Source organism: Artemia franciscana, chromosome 3 (assembly GCF_032884065.1).
Source record: "Artemia franciscana chromosome 3, ASM3288406v1, whole genome shotgun sequence".
Classification (NCBI taxonomy): Eukaryota; Metazoa; Arthropoda; class Branchiopoda; order Anostraca; family Artemiidae; genus Artemia; species Artemia franciscana.
The window spans coordinates 2,122,623-2,141,356 of NC_088865.1; the positions used below are offsets into that span (position 1 = coordinate 2,122,623).

At 36.9% G+C, this 18,734-nt stretch overlaps 1 protein-coding gene across 1 annotated transcript in view; it reads right to left on the bottom strand.

Annotated features, from left to right (window-relative positions):
• The window catches only part of LOC136024737 (pancreatic triacylglycerol lipase-like), an 82,467-nt gene that overhangs the window by 52,180 nt on the left and 11,553 nt on the right, over positions 1–18,734 (bottom strand). The window contains exon 2 of the mRNA XM_065700170.1: positions 7,399–7,546. Coding sequence (XP_065556242.1) covers positions 7,399–7,546 — 148 coding nt within the window. The remainder of the gene's footprint in view (positions 1–7,398; positions 7,547–18,734) is intronic.

An 18,734-nucleotide genomic window follows, 5' to 3' on the forward strand; every position in this document is an offset into this window, starting at 1 on the left:
TTGAAAAGTCAAAATGTTTATTCCTGAAGTTTTACTTTAAAGTAGATGGCAGAGGGAGAACCCACATCGATACAGCTTTTATTTTAGTTAAATAAAAAAAAACAAGTTTTTTCAACTGAAAGTAAGGAGCAACATTAAAACGTAAAACGAACAGAAATTATTACGTATGTGAGGGATTTGCCCCCTCGTCAATATCTCGCTCTTTACGCTAAAGTTTGAATTTTGTTCCAATTCTTTAAGAATGAACCCTGAATCACAAAGGCCGTTTAATTAGAATAAATAATTCTTTTGAAAGTACTAAAATAACCAAAGCGTAAAGAGTGAGGCATTGACGAGAGGGTGACCCCCCTTATATATGTAGTAATTTCTGTTCGTTTTAGGTCTTAATGTTCCTCCTTACTTTCAGTTGAATTTTTTTTGTCGTGATAGCTGGAACGACATAAAAGTAACTTTGAATTTACTTTTACAGTAACTGTTACTGAAGATGGTTAATTTTTAGTGAAGTAACCTTGCATCATTATCATTTTTGCAATCATATCAGTTTGAAACATATTGAAAATATTGTTAGACTAAATTATAATGAAAGAGTAATGAATACCAACTGACACTCATTAAGATTATACTATAACAGCCGTTCCTGGCGGATGTCACTTCAAGTAACTTCTGTAGTTAAAGTTACTACGGTTTTCAATCTTGAGTAGAGCCCATAAAATAGTTAGGGCTAAACTATTGTGCCCTTTTCGCAAAAAGTAAAAGTCCTTTTATCTTTCAGCCAATAGAACTACAAGTAAAAAAAAAACAGATAAAAACAATTCTGTTAGTATGTTTTGTTTAGGTGAATTTAACCAAGTTTTTGATTATGTTGGGTAACGCTGTATAACGTTGATTGCTTTGGTTTTCTCAGAATCAACCCTAGGTTTATTCTCTCACCAGTTTCCAGTCTCTTTGAACTGAGTTTATCCCTCCAATTATTCTCACAGAATGATTAGCTTTGACATTCTTTATGAAAATTTTTGAAGCATTTTTCGGTAATTTTCGTCAATTATTCGGATTTAATATAGTTTAGATTTTCATTTACAAGATACTGATGTCAAATCTTTCCCTACATTTGGTTATACATGCTTGCTCCATGGTGCAACCCTTCCAATCGTCGTGTTTCCTGAGACTGGGCAGCATATCTTGCTTCAGGGGGCTCTTTCCACAGCTGTAAGTTCAATTTTTCAGCACTTCTCTCCATCCAATCACTTTCTATATTTCATACCTTTGCTTCCAATGTCGAACTTTTGTCAATACCAACCACTTTTAATTCTCGGCAGCAGAAGCAGCCATAAGAGCGCTTTTTGGTTTTGATCTCCTGACGCAAGCCTCGAAGTCCTCCAACGGAGGGCTATAACTTAAATGAAGAGATAGCCTTTGTCAGCTTCAGTTTATTATAGGTCTAAAACTATGTGGGGATACGAGAATAATTCGTATTGGAAAAAAAGAGGTGCATCTATCTTTGGTATAGGCCATCGATCAGGTCAAATACTTAAATAGGTCAACCGGTCCCTGATTTATTTGCTTGCTCTCCGAAGACTAACAAAACCACCAATAGCAACCCTGAATTATCAGTTTTCACAATAATTGTTTTTGAAACAGTTGATGCTGGTGGCTATTGAGAGAGGTTAAATATGTCTTAGATTGCAACTGCGAGAAGCTATCCTAATGTAGGTGTCTACTGGTATTCCAACATTTCTCTTGAAGGAATTTAAGCACCTGCAACAAACAATTCACACGAACATCAATCAAAAGATTAATTATTTTACTCATCCAACTAGAATTCTTTTCATCTGTTTCGTGCCTAATATATGGAAATTGTAGAAGCTATTAAAGGACTAATTATGGCCAATGTAAGGCCTATTAAGGCCAAAAATAAAACAACGCTGCATAAATCAAGACAAGTTAGTTCCTTCACAATGTTTACCTCTTGGCCATGTCCTAAGAAGACCCAATGACTGCATCATCAGGCAAATGTTTCTAACTTTTCCTTTGCCTGATTGGCACAGGTGTCCTGGCAGTCTAGGAACTAGTTGAGAACTAGCTGAGGAACTAGTGGGTAAATGTCGAAACGACCTCGATACCATTGGTGAAATTTGAAAGTTTAGCAGATAGACCTACGTGTCGCTTACGGAAAAATATCCCCAGACAAAAGCCGTTACAACCGCAACGGTTTGTGCATGATTTATAACGCTTATTGTGCCCCTGTGCTTTTGTTTTTATCAGGCATGGCTCATCTGTTTTGTAAGAAAGATCGACATACTCTACGTACGGCTTATTTCAGATATTGCAAATACCTCCTCAGGCTTCCTAGATGGCACCGAAACAAAAAAATAATTGCTCGATTTGGTTTAGTAGATGTGCCTTCTCGGATTCCGTCTTCCAGTGACGATTTATGTAAAAAGACTGTCAACTTTATTCACGTTTATGACCCTCTGCAGCCTTTTTTCCATATTGATACTGGTTGATTAGTCCATGTTGTCTTTTGCTAGTTTGAATTTTGTTTTTCTTCGCTGTTTATCGTATTTGTTTTTGTTTATTTATTTATAATACTCCGTACTTTGTGTTTTTTATACTTTACGGGTAATAAAGTTCATTCATTCATTCATAGTTAAAGAGCTGCTGGCTCCGGTTTGCTGAAGAGCTGACACAAGATCGCGACAAATGGGAGCTAGCCATATGGAGTCTTCTGGATGCTGGGTGAGGGGTCAGTGACTGGTCCCGCAGCAAGTAGAAGTAAAGTAAGCTATTTTTACTTCATGGGGCACTACTCCTTGAAGAAGAAGGACATGTGACCAGCAGGTCAGGAGGCCACACTTTGGCTTTGTCCTTTTTTCTTATTTTCCTATATAATTGGTTTTGGCTTATTTCAAGAAAGTGGCAAGCCACGAACAAAATACGGTTTTTTTGGAAAGTTTAGTAGACCACTACCGAATTTATGATGACAGAATTACGTTGAAGCAGATAATTCTAATAAACATAGTTATTAGGTTTTTCGACTATGGTGAATAAAATGGCTATCTCAGAATTCTGATCCGGTGACTTTAGGGAAAAAATGAGCGTGGGAGGGGGCCTAGGTACCCTCCAATTTTTTGATCACTTGAAAAGGCACTAGAACTTTTAATTTCCGTTAGAATGAGCCCTTTCACGACGTTCTAGGACCACTGAGTCGATACGATCATCCCTGGGAAAAACAACAACAAAAAAACAAATAAACACGTATCCGTGATTTGTCTTCTGGCAAAAAAATGCGAAATTACACATTTTTGTAGATAGGGGTAGGAAACTTCTACAATAGGGTTCTCTGATACGCTGAATCTGATGCTGTGATTTTCTGATGCTGATGCTGTGATTTAAGATCGTATAACTTTTAGGGGGTGTTTCTCCCTATCTTCTAAAATGAGGCAAATTTTCTCAGGCTCGTAACATTTGATGGGTACGACTGATCTTGATGAAACTTATATATTTAAAATCAGAATTAAAATGCGATTCTTTTGATGTAACTATTGGTATCAAAATCCTATTTTTTAGAGTTTCGGTTACAATTGAGCCGGGTCGCTCCTTACTACAGTTCGTTACCACGAATTGTTTGATTTTAGTTGAGTTTTTCTATTGCATTTTCTCTGTTTGGGACTGAGATTGACGTTTCGTTATATGTGCTTCTTGAGCTTCAATACATCTCGCATTCCGAAAGGAATTGTAGCTTACCCTTTGTTCCTTCCTTAACAGTGATAAACGAAAAATGAAATTTAAAAAGAAAATGAAAGTGAATGATGAAAGGAAAACAAAATTAAAAGAGTGGATGAAAAGAAGATAATAAATGAAAGTTGGCCCGTGGCACGAAGATCAACTTTCTCACCAAAACATAATTTTTTTTTAACATTTATTAATGATCCTTGGTGAGATGATCAGAAAAACATAAGAAGGCAGTTTTTTTCACATCAAGATTATATCCTGAAATACATCCTTCGAGGGGATGACTGCTGCGGTAAGCGTTAGAAAAAGAATTGGATAATAACTGTGTGAACAACCAGTTGAAATGTGATTTGGGTACAAATACAAATTATTTGTGAATTATTTTGGCATAAAAGAAAACCTGGAGTTGCTATAAAACCTGCTACAACCTGATTCAAGCTACATTTTGTCCTCTTCGCTGTCAGCGTATAGCAGAAAGGCAAGCATGCACCACCTCATTCAAATTGGAAATGTGCCATTACTTTCATTCTGCTTGACTTGAGGCCCAAAGTAAGACCAATCTTACCACAGCCCCCCCCCTCTCCGAGCCAAGTTTTTAGAAGAAAGGTTGGCATATTCAATTGTTGCATGTTACGTTATTGCAGTTACTGCAATTGGCATATTCTGACAAGGTTTCAGGCAATGATTTTCAATTTATGCTATTTGGGTGTGGAAAATTGGTATGTGGTATTCTCAACAACCCTAAAAGTAGATTTGTTACCTTGTTTGAAAGAGAGTAGCGCGAGGATTTTTAATATGTAATAATTAAAGAAAAAAGCGGACTAATCACCCGTCCATCACCCCAGAACCTTTCCACTACCAATTTTGCAAAAAGGTAGACATGTTACCCACTATTTAAACGAGAATGATAAAATCATTTTCAGTTTCTATGATTCCTCTATAACAGGGGGGATCATCAAGAGCTATCAACTGTCGAAAAAAAAAATTCATCTGTCTTAGTTCAAAAGTTGATTTTTTTGCCGTAGTCCGGGTTTCTAACGTCATCGCTTAGAAAGGAGCAAAGGATAAACTCTAATTTCTTTACCAATGAGAGAACTTTAAAGTCTAAAAGGTGCATCTGATAGTATTTCTCTACTGCAATCACTGAGTAAGAAAAACTGAATGATAAACTCAGCTGAAATCACGAACAGAAATGGGTAGAAACAATAGATGGGAGCACTTTCGATCCCCACTTTTTCATTTCTGTAATTTTTTCTATTTATCACTCAAAGAAGATATATCGGCTGTGGGGCCGGGTAACTGCTGCATATATTTAACACGTATAGATTTTGTCCATCTTCAATTTGAAAGTGCCTGTTTGCCTGCTAGAACGGAGCTTTCCACTCAAAAGAAGAAACATGGTTTGATGAAACGAAAGCTTCACTGCATAACTTCAGATAGTCCTCTCACACATAGGCTATAAGACTCCAAATCACCTGCCAGCACTATAGGCTCTGGCTCAAGGACAAGCAAAAACCATCCTTTTTGGCCCCAAGCAAGAGCTCTACGAAGGTTTCCAAAATGTAAAGTCATCACTTAGGCCTAAGGTCTACACTTTCTGTAAAAACCGCAGAGGTTAGACCTTTACCGCTTTCTAGGAATAAGCTGAAATTGGGGTGCTTGGAAGAAAAATAAAAACCACAACAAACCAAAGTGTTGCTCTCGCAACACAATAATTAAACATGCTTAAATAATTTTTTATTTGCATTATTTACAGCCCTTGCCAGTGGGCCTTTGGGGGCATTCGGGGGTTTCCATGGAGACATATTTATTGAATCTTTGGGCTTTTTTGAACAAAAGGGCTATCTAAAAAAATTTCTAAGACATTTTTGGAGGTTAGTGGGACTGAGTTGTAGAAAAGGGAAAGGCATATGGGTTTGTGGTCGTTCAATCAATTTTGATCCATAAAAAATCGCTAGAGCTTTCAATTTTCAATCGAATGAGTATTTTCCAAAGTTTCTACGACCACCCCTTTCATACAATGTTACCCTGTAAAAAAAAAAACATTTAAGGCCTATGGCTCTTTGTTGTGGTAGCGCTAAAGTATTGCCTCTGATCCGTCGACAGCAAATAAGAGATTTCCAATACAGCGTTTAGTTAATTGCAAAAAAAAGAAACACAACACTTTTATTGTGTAAAATACACTGTGTAGTAACAAAACACTTTGTTGCTCCCAGAACACTTTAGTCGGCGAAGGCGACCAGATCAATTTTTGCCACTGTTGCCAAGGCAGCGTAAATTTTGTTTTTATATCTCTATCCATTTCCCTCATTTATTAAAAAAGGTTATTTAAAATGTGTTACATGTGATAAATTACTACTACTACTACTAATAACTCACTGTAGCACAAAGCCACCTAAGGCCAACACAGCTACGTACTGTCCTCCTTTATCCTAAACCATTTAACATCTTTACACCTCTTTACATCCCCAGATAGCTACCATTTCTTTTAAATTTTTCCTTACGACATCATCCCGCCCTAACCAGGGACAAACTAATTTTCGTTTAGTCCAAGACAGTCGGCCGAAAAGGGCAATCTTTGGCAATCTTTCATTCTTAATCCACAGAACTTGCCCTAGCCATCTCAACCTTTTTCTTATTATAGCCCTAGAAAGTAGGATTGAACCACATTTGTCGACCAGCCTACTGTTTAAGATACGGTCAGTCAGTCTGGTACCCAAAACAATCCGTAGACAATTTCTCTCTAAAACATCTAGCAAATCTCCCTCCTTTTTTTGGAGCCTCCATGCTTCCAAATAGGTGTTTAAATCTAAAAATTATAAGAAATTGCATTTCTATCATTGTATAATTATGAACGGCCTTTTAGTTGTTTGGTGTTTACTCTCTGTATATGCCTTAGCATTATTACAAACTTCAAGTTTGTAATGTTTATATGTTTTTGTTTTTTTTAGGCTTTCATTTTCTTGATCGTATAAACTTGTTCATACGAATAAGCTGTTTGCAAAAATTAAAGAAGACTTAAGAAATTTCTACAATTGGAGGATTGTAGCAGTGGAAACAGGCAAAAGGATTATTTTGCAGCAAGATAATTAATTTCATAATCATTATATTTTGCGTTACCCAGTGGCTTCAGTGTTCTTATTGCAACTTTATTTAGCTTCTGCTGGACAATCACAGTAGCAACAATTGTAGACTATATAGATACTTTTTTTTCTTTTTCTTCTTTTTTAGATTTTATCTAACTAAAGGTCATTTTTGGACTTTATCTTTGTTTCTTAGCATTGAAGACGCCTTGTTTTACACAGACAAAATATACACGTCGTTTTAGTTTGTCTTTTTCTTCTACTGGCCGAAGTCCCCTTTTTTTTTATCTTGAGATTTTTCTCTCTCTTTGTTTTTAGCAATCCTGATAAGCAATCTCTTGAAGTCGGAACCAAACTTATGGAAATAAGCAGCAAAGAAGCTTTCAGTAAACTCCTACAAGCAGAGAAGTAACAAATAGCTTCGTTATTAAACGAAATATAAAGCTAGTGACATATCGGGCATTGTTGCTACACCTTCCCCATTTGTTCTGAAGGCTTCTCAACCCCCCGAGAAATAATTTTGCATGTACTCATGCTGCACATACGAATCAGGGAAGCAAAACAGCTTCACATAGTTACTTACAGTTTCATCAAGCGGAACTTTGTAGCAACGATCTCCGGTGATTCTGGTAAAACAGGGTTAGGCCTAGCGTCTGACGTCCAAGGATAATCAGTGGTGAAGCAGCCTAGGTTTTCATAGCAAGTTGATGCTTTTTGTTGTGCAGGTGAACCTGAAAGAAGAATCTATTTATATGAATGAATCTTTATGAATGAATTTTATGAATCAATATTTATATGAATGAATTAAATGAATTTCTATAAATCAGATATGAAAACAAAGCACTTAAGTATAGTGAAGTTAAACATTTTAAATTAAATTCCGTACCTTTAGTTGTAACTTTGTGCGGTCGGTCAATAATTGTAAAACAAGTCTGTAGTGATAAATATGGCAAATTTAGACAAAAGAAATGATTGAAAAGTAAATAAAAGTTAAAGTCAACTGGATATGGTTTGCAGATGGCCGCATCCAGTGGAGTTAGGGGGTTTTACCCTCCTCCTCCCCCCTGAAATGTTTGTCCGACTCGTAAAAACGCAACAAAAATGAAGATAAACAAATTTTTGATGTGTTTTGAAATTTCTTTTGTCAGCCCCAACCCCCCCCCCTCCCCAAAAAAAATCCAAGATATGTTCTCGTACGGATGCAAAGTAATTTTAAGACTATGCAAAAAATCAAAAAATATATCGGACAAGCGAATAGTTAGAAGCTAGTTCCTCAAAGATCGAAAATTTTTAGTTAAACTTGGACTTCTATATTTTCAAAATGTGCAACCGAGTATTTATAATTGGTAATTTTAGGGCTAAACCATCTAAAGATAATGACAATATACACCTGATATCTCTATATCTCTATCTGAGCTCTACGTACAGGCCAAATTAGCCTGTGAAAGTGTCAAAAATATTTGAGCTTCAGCTATATCGTCTGTGCTTTAAAAATGAGCTTGGATCACTCTAGGGCTGAACTCTCAATGCTTGATTACTACTCTATATCTAATATCTCTACATCTCTACGCGTCTATCAAAGCTCTATATGTATAGTAAGTTAGCTCGTGGTAAGTAATGAAAATGTTGTGTTTTAGACATCTGAATTGTATTAGACATCTGCATGTGAATGAACATCTATATCTCAAATGCGCAAAAAAAATGAATTTGGATCACTTTAGGGCTGAACTCTCAATGCTTGATTACAACTCTATATCTAATATCTCTACATCTCTACACGTCTATCAAAGCTGTATAATAAGTCAGCTCGTGGTAAGCAATGAAAATGTTGTGTTTTAGACATCTGAACTGTATTAAACATCTGCATGTGAATGAACATCTATATCTCAAATGCGCAAAAAAAATGAATTTGGATCACTTTAGGGCTGAATTCTCAATGCTTGATTACAACTCTATATCTAATATCTTACATCTCTATACGTCTATCAAAGCTCTATGTGCATGATAAGTCAGCTCGTGGTCAGCAATGAAAATTTTGTGTTTTAGACATCTGAATTGTACTAGACATCTGCATGTGAATGAACATCTATATCTTAAATGCGCACAAAAATGAACTTGGATCACTTTAGGGTTAAACTCTCAATGCTTGATTACAACTCTATATCTAATATCTCTACATCTCTACACGTCTATCAAAGCTCTATATGTATGATAAGTTAGCTCGTGGTAAGCAATGAAAATGTTGTGTTTTAGACATCTGAATTGTATTAAACATCTGCATGTGAATGAACATCTATATCTTAAATGCGCACAAAAATGAACTTGGATCACTTTAGGGCTGAATTCTCAATGCTTGATTACAACTCTATATCTATTATCTCTGCATCTCCACACGTCTATCAAAGCTCTATGTGCATGATAAGTCAGCTCGTGGTCAGCAATGAAAATTTTGTGTTTTAGACATCTGAATTGTACTAGACATCTGCATGTGAATGAACATCTATATCTTAAATGCGCACAAAAATGAACTTGGATCACTTTAGGGTTGAACTCTCAATGCTTGCTTACAACTCTATATCTATTATCTCTACATCTCTACACGTCTATGTAAGTTAGCTCGTGGTAAGCAATGAAATTTTTTTGTTTTAGACATCTGAAATGCATTAGACATCTGCATGTGAATGAACATCTATATCTTAAATCCGCACAAAAATGAATTTGGATCACTTTAGGGCTGAATTCTCAATGCTTGATTACAACTCTATATCTAATATCTCTACATCTCTACACGTCTATCAAAGCTCTATATGTATAATAAGTTAGCTCGTGGTAAGCAATGAAAATGTTGTGTTTTAGACATCTGAATTGTATTAGACATCTGCATGTGAATGAACATCTATATCTTAAATGCGCACAAAAATGAACTTGGATCACTTTAGGGCTGAACTCTCAATGCTTGATTACAACTCTATATCTAATATCTCTACATCTCTACACGTCTATCAAAGCTCTATATGTATGATAAGTTAGCTCGTGGTAAGCAATGAAAATGTTGTGTTTTAGACATCTGAATTGTATTAAACATCTGCATGTGAATGAACATCTATATCTTAAATGCGCACAAAAATGAACTTGGATCACTTTAGGGCTGAACTCTCAATGCTTGATTACAACTCTATATCTAATATCTCTACATCTCTACACGTCTATCAAAGCTCTATATGTATGATAAGTTAGCTCGTGGTAAGCAATGAAAATGTTGTGTTTTAGACATCTGAATTGTATTAGACATCTGCATGTGAATGAACATCTATATCTTAAATGCGCACAAAAATGAACTTGGATCACTTTAGGGCTGAACTCTTAATGCTTGCTTACAACTCTATACCTATTATCTCTACATCTCCACACGTCTATCAAAGCTCTATGTGCATGATAAGCAAGCTCGTGGTCAGCAATGAAAATTTTGTGTTTTAGACATCTGAACTGTATTAAACATCTGCATCTGAATGAATATCTATATCGTAAATGCGCACAAAATTGAACTTGGATCACTTTAGGGCTGAACTCTCAATGCTTGATTACAACTCTATATCTAATATCTCTACATCTCTACACGTCTATCAAAGCTCTATATGTGTGATAAGTTAACTCGTGGCAAAAAATGAAAATGTTGTGTTTAAGACATCTGAATTGTATTAGACATCTGCATGTGAATGAACATCTATATCTTAAATGCGCACAAAAATGAACTTGGATCACTTTAGGGCTGAACTCTCAATGCTTGATTACAACTCTATATCTAATATCTCTACATCTCTACACGTCTATCAAAGCTCTATATGTATGATAAGTTAGCTCGTGGTAAGCAATGAAAATGTTTTGTTTTAGACATTTGAATTGTATTAGACATCTGCATCTGAATGAACATATATATCTTAAATGCGAAAAAAATGAACTTGGATCACTTTAGGATTGTTTTCTCTTTATGAGTCTAGTTCATTGTTTTATTCCAATAAAAAATGAAAATAACAGAAAAAGGAAAAAAAGGTTGAATAGAACACAAAAATAGCACAGCCACTTTCAAAGGGCTCTTGAAACTTGAGAGAAGTTGGTAAAACCTGTTTAGGGTGTTTTCCTTGAAAAATCGAAGAGCCCCAAAATGTCGGCCTCCCTAGATTTTCAAAAACATATTTCTTATCCCTCTCACATTTCTCGAATTGGCACCCCTGTTCAAAAAGAGAAACATAGGAGGTCAAAGGAACCATAATTTATTTCTGCTTTGTTCTAAGGCCGGTTTTCCATTGCCACTTTATCACTTACGCCAAGTGGCTCATGCTATGGAGCTTATGTAAATGGCTTTCATATTGAAATTTTGCCTGTCACAATGATGATTTCGAATCCTTATAGTGCGAGCTCTTGTATGCATTAAATAAAAAACAAGTTTTTTTTAACTGCAAGTAAGGAGCTACATTAAATTATTCCGCATATATATAAGGGGTTGTCCCCTCCTCGATGCCTGGCTTTTTGCGCTAAAGTTTGACTCTTTTTAACAACTCTACTTTTTAAAATAATGAAAAACTTTAGCGTAAAGAGCGAGGCGTTGAGGAGGGAACAACCCCTTTCATATACGGAATAGTTTCTGCTCGTTTTAAGTTTTAATGTCGCTCCTTATTTAAAGTTTAAAAAAACTTTTTTTTTAATTTAATTTCTGAACGTTTTTGAATTGCTGCATGTTTTGATTTTGGCTCATCGTACATGAATGATTAAAACAAAATTTATATATTAATTTTTTTTTCTAAACAGCTTTCTCAAAGTATTGATCGGACGATTTTGATTAAAAAAATGGGTGGGGAGGCCTAGCTGCCCTCCAATTCTTGGCTACTTAAAACTGCAACTAGATTTTTTATTTTGTGTACGAACGTTTCTGTTAGTAATAAACATATTTACCTTACGAATTAACTTACGTAATGAACTTCTATATTTGTGTATTTTTATTACGTATATGAGGGGGTTTGCCCCCTCGTCATTACCTCGCTCTTTACACTAAAGCTTGAATTTTATCCCAAATCTATAAGAATGACCCCTGAATCACAAAGGCTGTAGAATAAATAGTTGAAATTACTAAAATATTTTAGCGTAAAGAGCAAGGTATCGTGGAGGAGACGAAAACCCTTATTTTATGTTCGTTTTAAGTTTTGATGCTACTAATTACTTCTAGGTGAAAAAAGATAATTTTTTTCTCATTTTTTAAATAATGCTAGAAAAACCTGCGCACCCTTCATGGAAATTTTCTTCCCTCATGATTAATTCTTACATGAAAAGATGACCCCATGTAACCCCCTCCCCCCGTCCCATCCCAACCCCAACGTGAAAAAGACCCCTGAGAACGTCTGTACATTTTGCAATAACCATTACTATATGTAAACAATGGTCAAAGTTTGTAACTTGCAGCCCCTCCCCTGAGGACTGTGGAGAACTAAGTCGACCCCAAAGACATAGTTCTTATGTTTTTTACCAAGTTGGACAGAATGGCTATCTCAAAACTTTGATTTGGTGACTTTGGGGGGAAATGTTTGTCGGAGGGGGCCTCGGTGCCCTCCAATTTTTTGGTCACTTAAAAATGGCGCTAGAACTTTTAATTTCCTTTAGAATGAGCCCTCTTGTGACGTTCTAGGACCACTGGGCCGATACGATCACCACGGTAAAAAAAAAAAAAAATAACACGCGTCCATGATCTGTCTTCTGGCAAAAAAATACAAAATTCCACATTTTGTAGATAGGAGTTTGAAACTTCTATAGTAGGGTTCTTTTATACGATAAATCTGATGGTGTAATTTTATTTAAGATTCTATAACTTTTAGGGGTGTTTCCCCCTATTTTCTAAAATAATGCAAATTTTCAAGACTAAACTTGAGGAAACTTATATGCTTGAAATCAGCATGAAAATACTCTAATTTTGATGTAACTATTGGTATTAAAATTCCGTTTTTTAGAGTTTCGGTTACCATTGAGCCGGGTCGCTCCTTAATATTGATCGTTACCACGGGCTGTTTGATTATTCAACTCTCAAAAACATGGATGAAGAAACATTTCTATGAAATGTTTCTATCTAGCAAAAGGTAGGACTGCAAAGAAAGAAATAGAAACCGAATAAAATGGATTCTGGACTCCGGCAGCAATGAAGACTTTGCCCTGCTGGTTTTGTTCCTTGATAAAAAGATGAGAATTTTTAATTGGAGAGTAGCCTATACTGGTGGTAGCCTAGACAGGCTGGATGAGTTCAACCTTGCCTCCAAAGAGTCAAATATTAAATGATCTAAACTTCCATTTGCAATTCAAACAGCTCAAATCACTTTCGATTCTCTATGTGGCTTAGGCTATGTATCTTAAGTTGGATTTTTGCCCACTTTTTAATCGGCTTACGTTACAGAATTCATAAAATTTGTAACATTTTTCATGTTCCCTTCAAAATAAAATGTATTTGAGCGATTTTAGTTATTTAATTTCAGTGAGAATAAGCTTTGTTTCTCTAATAATAATATAATAATAATTTATTTATAACCCACAAAGTACATTAAACTGTGGAGTAAACACACAAAAAAAGAAAAAACAAGACAAAAAAGATAACAACATAAATAACATAGCAGCATAACAACATACAACATAAATAAATTACCTCCATCCAAAAAATGGCCAAAGAGGGTCAAAAACACCGATCATTTGCCGAGTTTTAAGACATATATCTTTAGATAAATGTTTCAGTCGCGAGGGCGCATCCATGATGTCAAATTTAGAGACGACTGTATGATTCCGATACCACCGAGGCAGACGCAGCAAATACTTGCAATACTTAAAATATCCTGAGCGTATTTTCTTTGTATCCTTCTTGCGAAGGAGGAAAGCAAAACCAGAAAGATAAAAAACAGCAGGGGCACAAAAACTAGAATAAAGACGGCATAGTCCATTTTGGTTATACCGACCACGATTTGGTGAAATTTTCGCGTATCCAACCCGCATACTTTTCAGCACGCTGGACGTAATAGCGGAGCAAGTAGACGAAAGTGACGTGGAAAAAGAGAGACCCAACCATTTAATACTTGCTGAACATGGTATAGTTGAAGAACCCAAGCAAAGAGGTGATGCTCGTGGAGGACTCCCAAAACACAAAAACTCACATTTGGAGGCATTAACTGAAAGGCCTACTGTGGATAGTGCGGCTGAAAGCCGGTAGAAGTTGGTAATTAGACTATTTTTTGTCCAGCTAAGAAGCAGAACATCATCAGCATATGCAACGTGACTAATGCCTAAATTATCATTGTAAAAAATTGACGGTTGAAGACGTTGGAGACACGAAGCTAAAACACATTTAAAAATTCTCGGGGATAACACGGCACCTTGCCTAACGCCTTTTTTAACAGGAATATACTCCCCTACCGTACCATTCCACTTCACCCTAACTGAAGAATTAGCATACCAATACTTAAGCACGGAAACAATAGAAAGGTTAACACCCGAGGCTGCTAGAGAAAACAAAGCATTTGAATGAATTGCATTATCAAAAGCACTAGATATGTCAACAGTCAAACAATACAGGGGACTTTTTTGAGCAACAGCTTGTTTCATTAGCCGACCCACAATATGGTGAGCTTGAAAACAGCCCATACCTTTTCTAAAACCAAGCTGGAAGGGTGTAAAATTGCACTTGGAGTTAATGGCCGGTAGCAGTACATATTCAAATAGCTTACTAACAAAACAAGACACAGTGATAGGACGATAATTAGAGCAAGCACTGGGGTCCTTACCCCTCTTGACTATGGGAGATATACAACCGGACAAAAAACTATCTGGAACAACGGACTGTGCCAAACACATCTGAAACAATAATTGCAAATGCTTCAGCAGTTCAGGACAATCATAAGCAAAAAACTTGAAGCAAAGACCATCACTATCGAGAGACTCAGACTTATTCACTTGCATAAGAGCTCGGAGTATAACACCAGATTCCACCGACAACACTTGAGATTGGTTGATACGAATTGGGAGGATTGAGTTGACAAGCTTTGTAAAATGATTTTGGAGATTAATATTAAACGAAAGCAAAATATTTTTATAATGAGAAACGAAGTCACATAGCCGAAGAGACGAATTAATTGGAGGTGAACACTTAACACTGTTTATAACACGATCCCAGGATTTCTTGTCACAAGGACCATCCCAGGCATTCAGTCTCGCTCTACGCAGGGAATATTTGTACTCTCGTTTGGTTTTCTGTTTTATTTGATGTACTGAACCAGAAGAAGGACGATTACAGGCTATCCACATACGGAGCCAGAACTTAGCTTTTTGTTTAGCTATCTTCACTTTAGGATCAACTTTCCAAAAGGGATTGCGAGTACCCGTTCGCACGCACTCGGAGGGTACAGCTGTTTTAGCGGCAGACTTGAGACAGAACACTATTTGCTGATAATACGAGTTGATATCTATCCGAGTTGAAGTTATAGATACAGATGTTTGCAATAAGTGGAAAGGCACTTTAATAGATGATAATAACTGGGACAATGTCAATACATAAAGTGGAACATTGGTATTTTCCCAATTTAACTTTGAGAACCACTTGGGAGAGTTACGTTGCACAGAGGTCGCCATGGAGCAAGATAGTTGGCACGTGATTGGTAAATGATCGTCGTCGATTTTAGAGTCTTCCACATGAACTATTGATGAAAGTAGAGTTGAATCTGACACAATTACATGATCAAGGTTGGAGTAAGACCACCACGATTGTGAATATAAGTAAATAGAAGATCTTTATCAGCAAGATTGAATCCTCCAGGTAGTGAATCAAGAAAGATTTCAGATCGGTCGGAATTAGATAATAAGTCAGTGTTCATGTCGCCGGCGAGAACCCATTTGGTATTTTGTTTTGAAAGGTCGCTAAGTAGTGTTCGTAGGCGATTACATGCTTGTGAAAAACTAGACAATGACTGCACAGTCTTTTTATTACAAGGGAAATAAATATTTATAAATGCGGTATCCCCACATTTTATCGCTAAGATGTTAGCGTCGCTTTGCAATAATATCGGCTGAGTCTTGTGTCTAAAATAGATGGCCAGACCTCCTGATGGTCTTCCACGGGTTTATTGGGCGGCTCTCAAGAAGGTATAATGGGTCCGAGAACGCTTTAGGCTATCAACATTCACTTTAGAGAGAAGGTGCTCCTGTAGAAACACAATATCATATTCAAGTAGCTCACTTATCAGTAGATCCTTGTCTTTTGTACCATTAATATTAAGGGAAACAAAGCTAAACGGAGTTTGAGCATTCATTTATTAGCGTTGTTGAGAGCCGATTGGAGAACTTTGCATTTCAGGCTAAAACTTACGTGTTCCATAGTGCAATTTGCACATTTTGGTGAGGCTTGGCAAGGGTTTTCCTTGGAATTCGCATGAGGGCCAGAACATCTGGAACACTTGGGATGTGCTGGTGAGCTGGGACAAGCTCCAATCAGGTAATCAGTACTTTGACAGCGAAAGCATCGACGCGGAATGGATTGAAAGGGCTTAGCGCGAAAAATTTCATACCCAATACGGATTCCCGACTCCAGAACCGTGTTTAGAGCGGTTTTGTCGACGAGCTCGAGGCGAAAAGTACGAGAGTCGCCGATTTGACTAGCACTAATAAGTCCTTCCACTGAGGCCTCTAAATCAGCTCTTGAATAATTATGGGGTATATCCCGGACCACAGCTAAAGGCTTTTTATTAATCACTCTGGCTCCAACGTTAGGGATGGAGCTAGTAACAGCTTCAGCAAGCGAGTCGGCTGAGTGCTTATCGCGTACCATCACAACTCAGCTTTTGCTATGTGGCTTAGATTTTAGACTTATGATTCCGTCATGACCATCGAACGTTTCGAGCTTCTTCATGCGAAGGATAGGGTCGCTGAGCTCCGGGGGTGGGTTTCTTACAACGACAGCGTAGGACGGTTTTTTCGTATTTTGAGTAGGGGCTACAAGTTTAGACTGTCCCTCTGTAACCTTGGACGCAATATCACGCAGCTGTTCAAGGCAAGAATTCACCTTGGCACTGAAAGCATGAACAGGGATCATTGGCACTTCGCTGGGACATTTGATAACAAAGTCCGGAAGCTTTATGTTCTGGGAATCACACTTTACAAGCGAAGAAATAATGTCCGAAGCACAGTTTAATGCAGCATTGGCTCCTACGCGCTTCGATGGGACTTCATTCGGAAAAAGCTTTAAAAAAAAGCAATTTACGGGTCTCACCAAGAGAAGAAGACTCGAAGAAATCGGCCAAGTACTCTTTTATCGTATCGGGCGAAACTCCTTTAGCAAGATTTTTCTGTACAAAGCACAGGATAGGATTGTAGAAAAGTTCATCTTCGCACCAATTACCAATTCCCATTTTCTCTAAATTGAAGGTTCACTTGCGAGAGAAGTAAGGGAAGCGTTGGAGGCTGCCTACCTTGTCCCCGCAATTTAAGGGACAAGCCCGGCGGGTACCACAGCTCTTCCCCACCTTTCTGCTAACTTTTCTCCTCTCACCTTTATCGTAACGCAATCGTCTATAATATCGGAAATTATAATTATTTTCGCAACTGCTTAATCCTGACCTATATCTTATATAGGTCATGAAAATATCGATAAGAGAAATCACTGTTCCCAGGGGAATTTTCACTCAAGTCTGAAAATAATCCGCTTATTTATAATTCTTTGGACACTGAATTAATTACTATGAAAACATTGGCTATATGTCAGGTAGAGACGATAATCCTTTACCAAATATTAGTGAAAGGTTCAATCCAAAAATAGTTCCTCACACCTTGAACTGTGAATCAATAAGTAAACTGCCACCATCATATAGTTGAGCCTGGGGCAAGGAGGAGGTATTGAGAGCAGTTGAAACAAGTAAACTAGGAAATATGAAGGTACATCATAGTTAGAGGCCTAAAAAATGTTTTCACGAATCTTAGAATTAAAGTCTGCTTATTTTAAGTTGCAGCTTATTTGAAGCTGCTCTATTTATCTACTAAGCTGAATATTCAGCTAAGTGTCTGTCTATTTTCTAAGATCAAAACAGTGTCACTCTAATCTGCACCAGCAAGGTGATTCAGAAATGTTGAAAGAAAAAAAGTTCAAAGAAAAAAAAATGTGCTTTGAATATCTTCTCGTAGTGAATGGTTTTTGAACTCAAATTTTTTGCACCAGAGTAGACCGTCTGAGTGCAAATTCTTCAAGAATTAGACATTCAGAACCACGGACATTAGGGTTGCCACAAAACCCTGTCTAGAAGGTGTCTCTGTATAACAAGCGTGCCATAAGCGTACTACACAACATTTTTGCTAAGTATTCAAGTTTCGCCCAATGCTGCTACGAATTGCTCCATTCCCTGTTATGCTAAGTGCAGTATCAGCACTATATTATGCTACCTCTAGCACTAGAGTGCTGCTTATGGCAACATTGACGCATAACAAACGTGTATGAGACAATTGGCCCCCTAGATTCCTCTCTAGACTTTGAAAAAACCTATTTTAATGTATTTTAATCTAAAAATCCTTTCTTTGGTATTCTCGAGGCAAAATTCCATCCCCTTTGCTTAGAAAAATAGATTTCACCCCTCTCCCTCAACATTTAAGGGAGGCAGTAGTCTCGCTCAAGACTACTGTTCAAACAGGTTTTAAAATTCCTTATAAATAATAATATGACAAGACGGAGACCACTGGTCTTGAAAATAAATTGAGAAAGATAATGAAACTGCTCCTGTAGATTTTGAAAAACAAATTCCTTTCCCCCCGCTTGCATGTTCGTGAATTGGCGACCCTGTTTGAGTAGGGTACGGAAGTTCTTTTAAACAGTAATATGATGGTATTAAGATTAATAGTTAGCTAATTACCCCTTTTTCA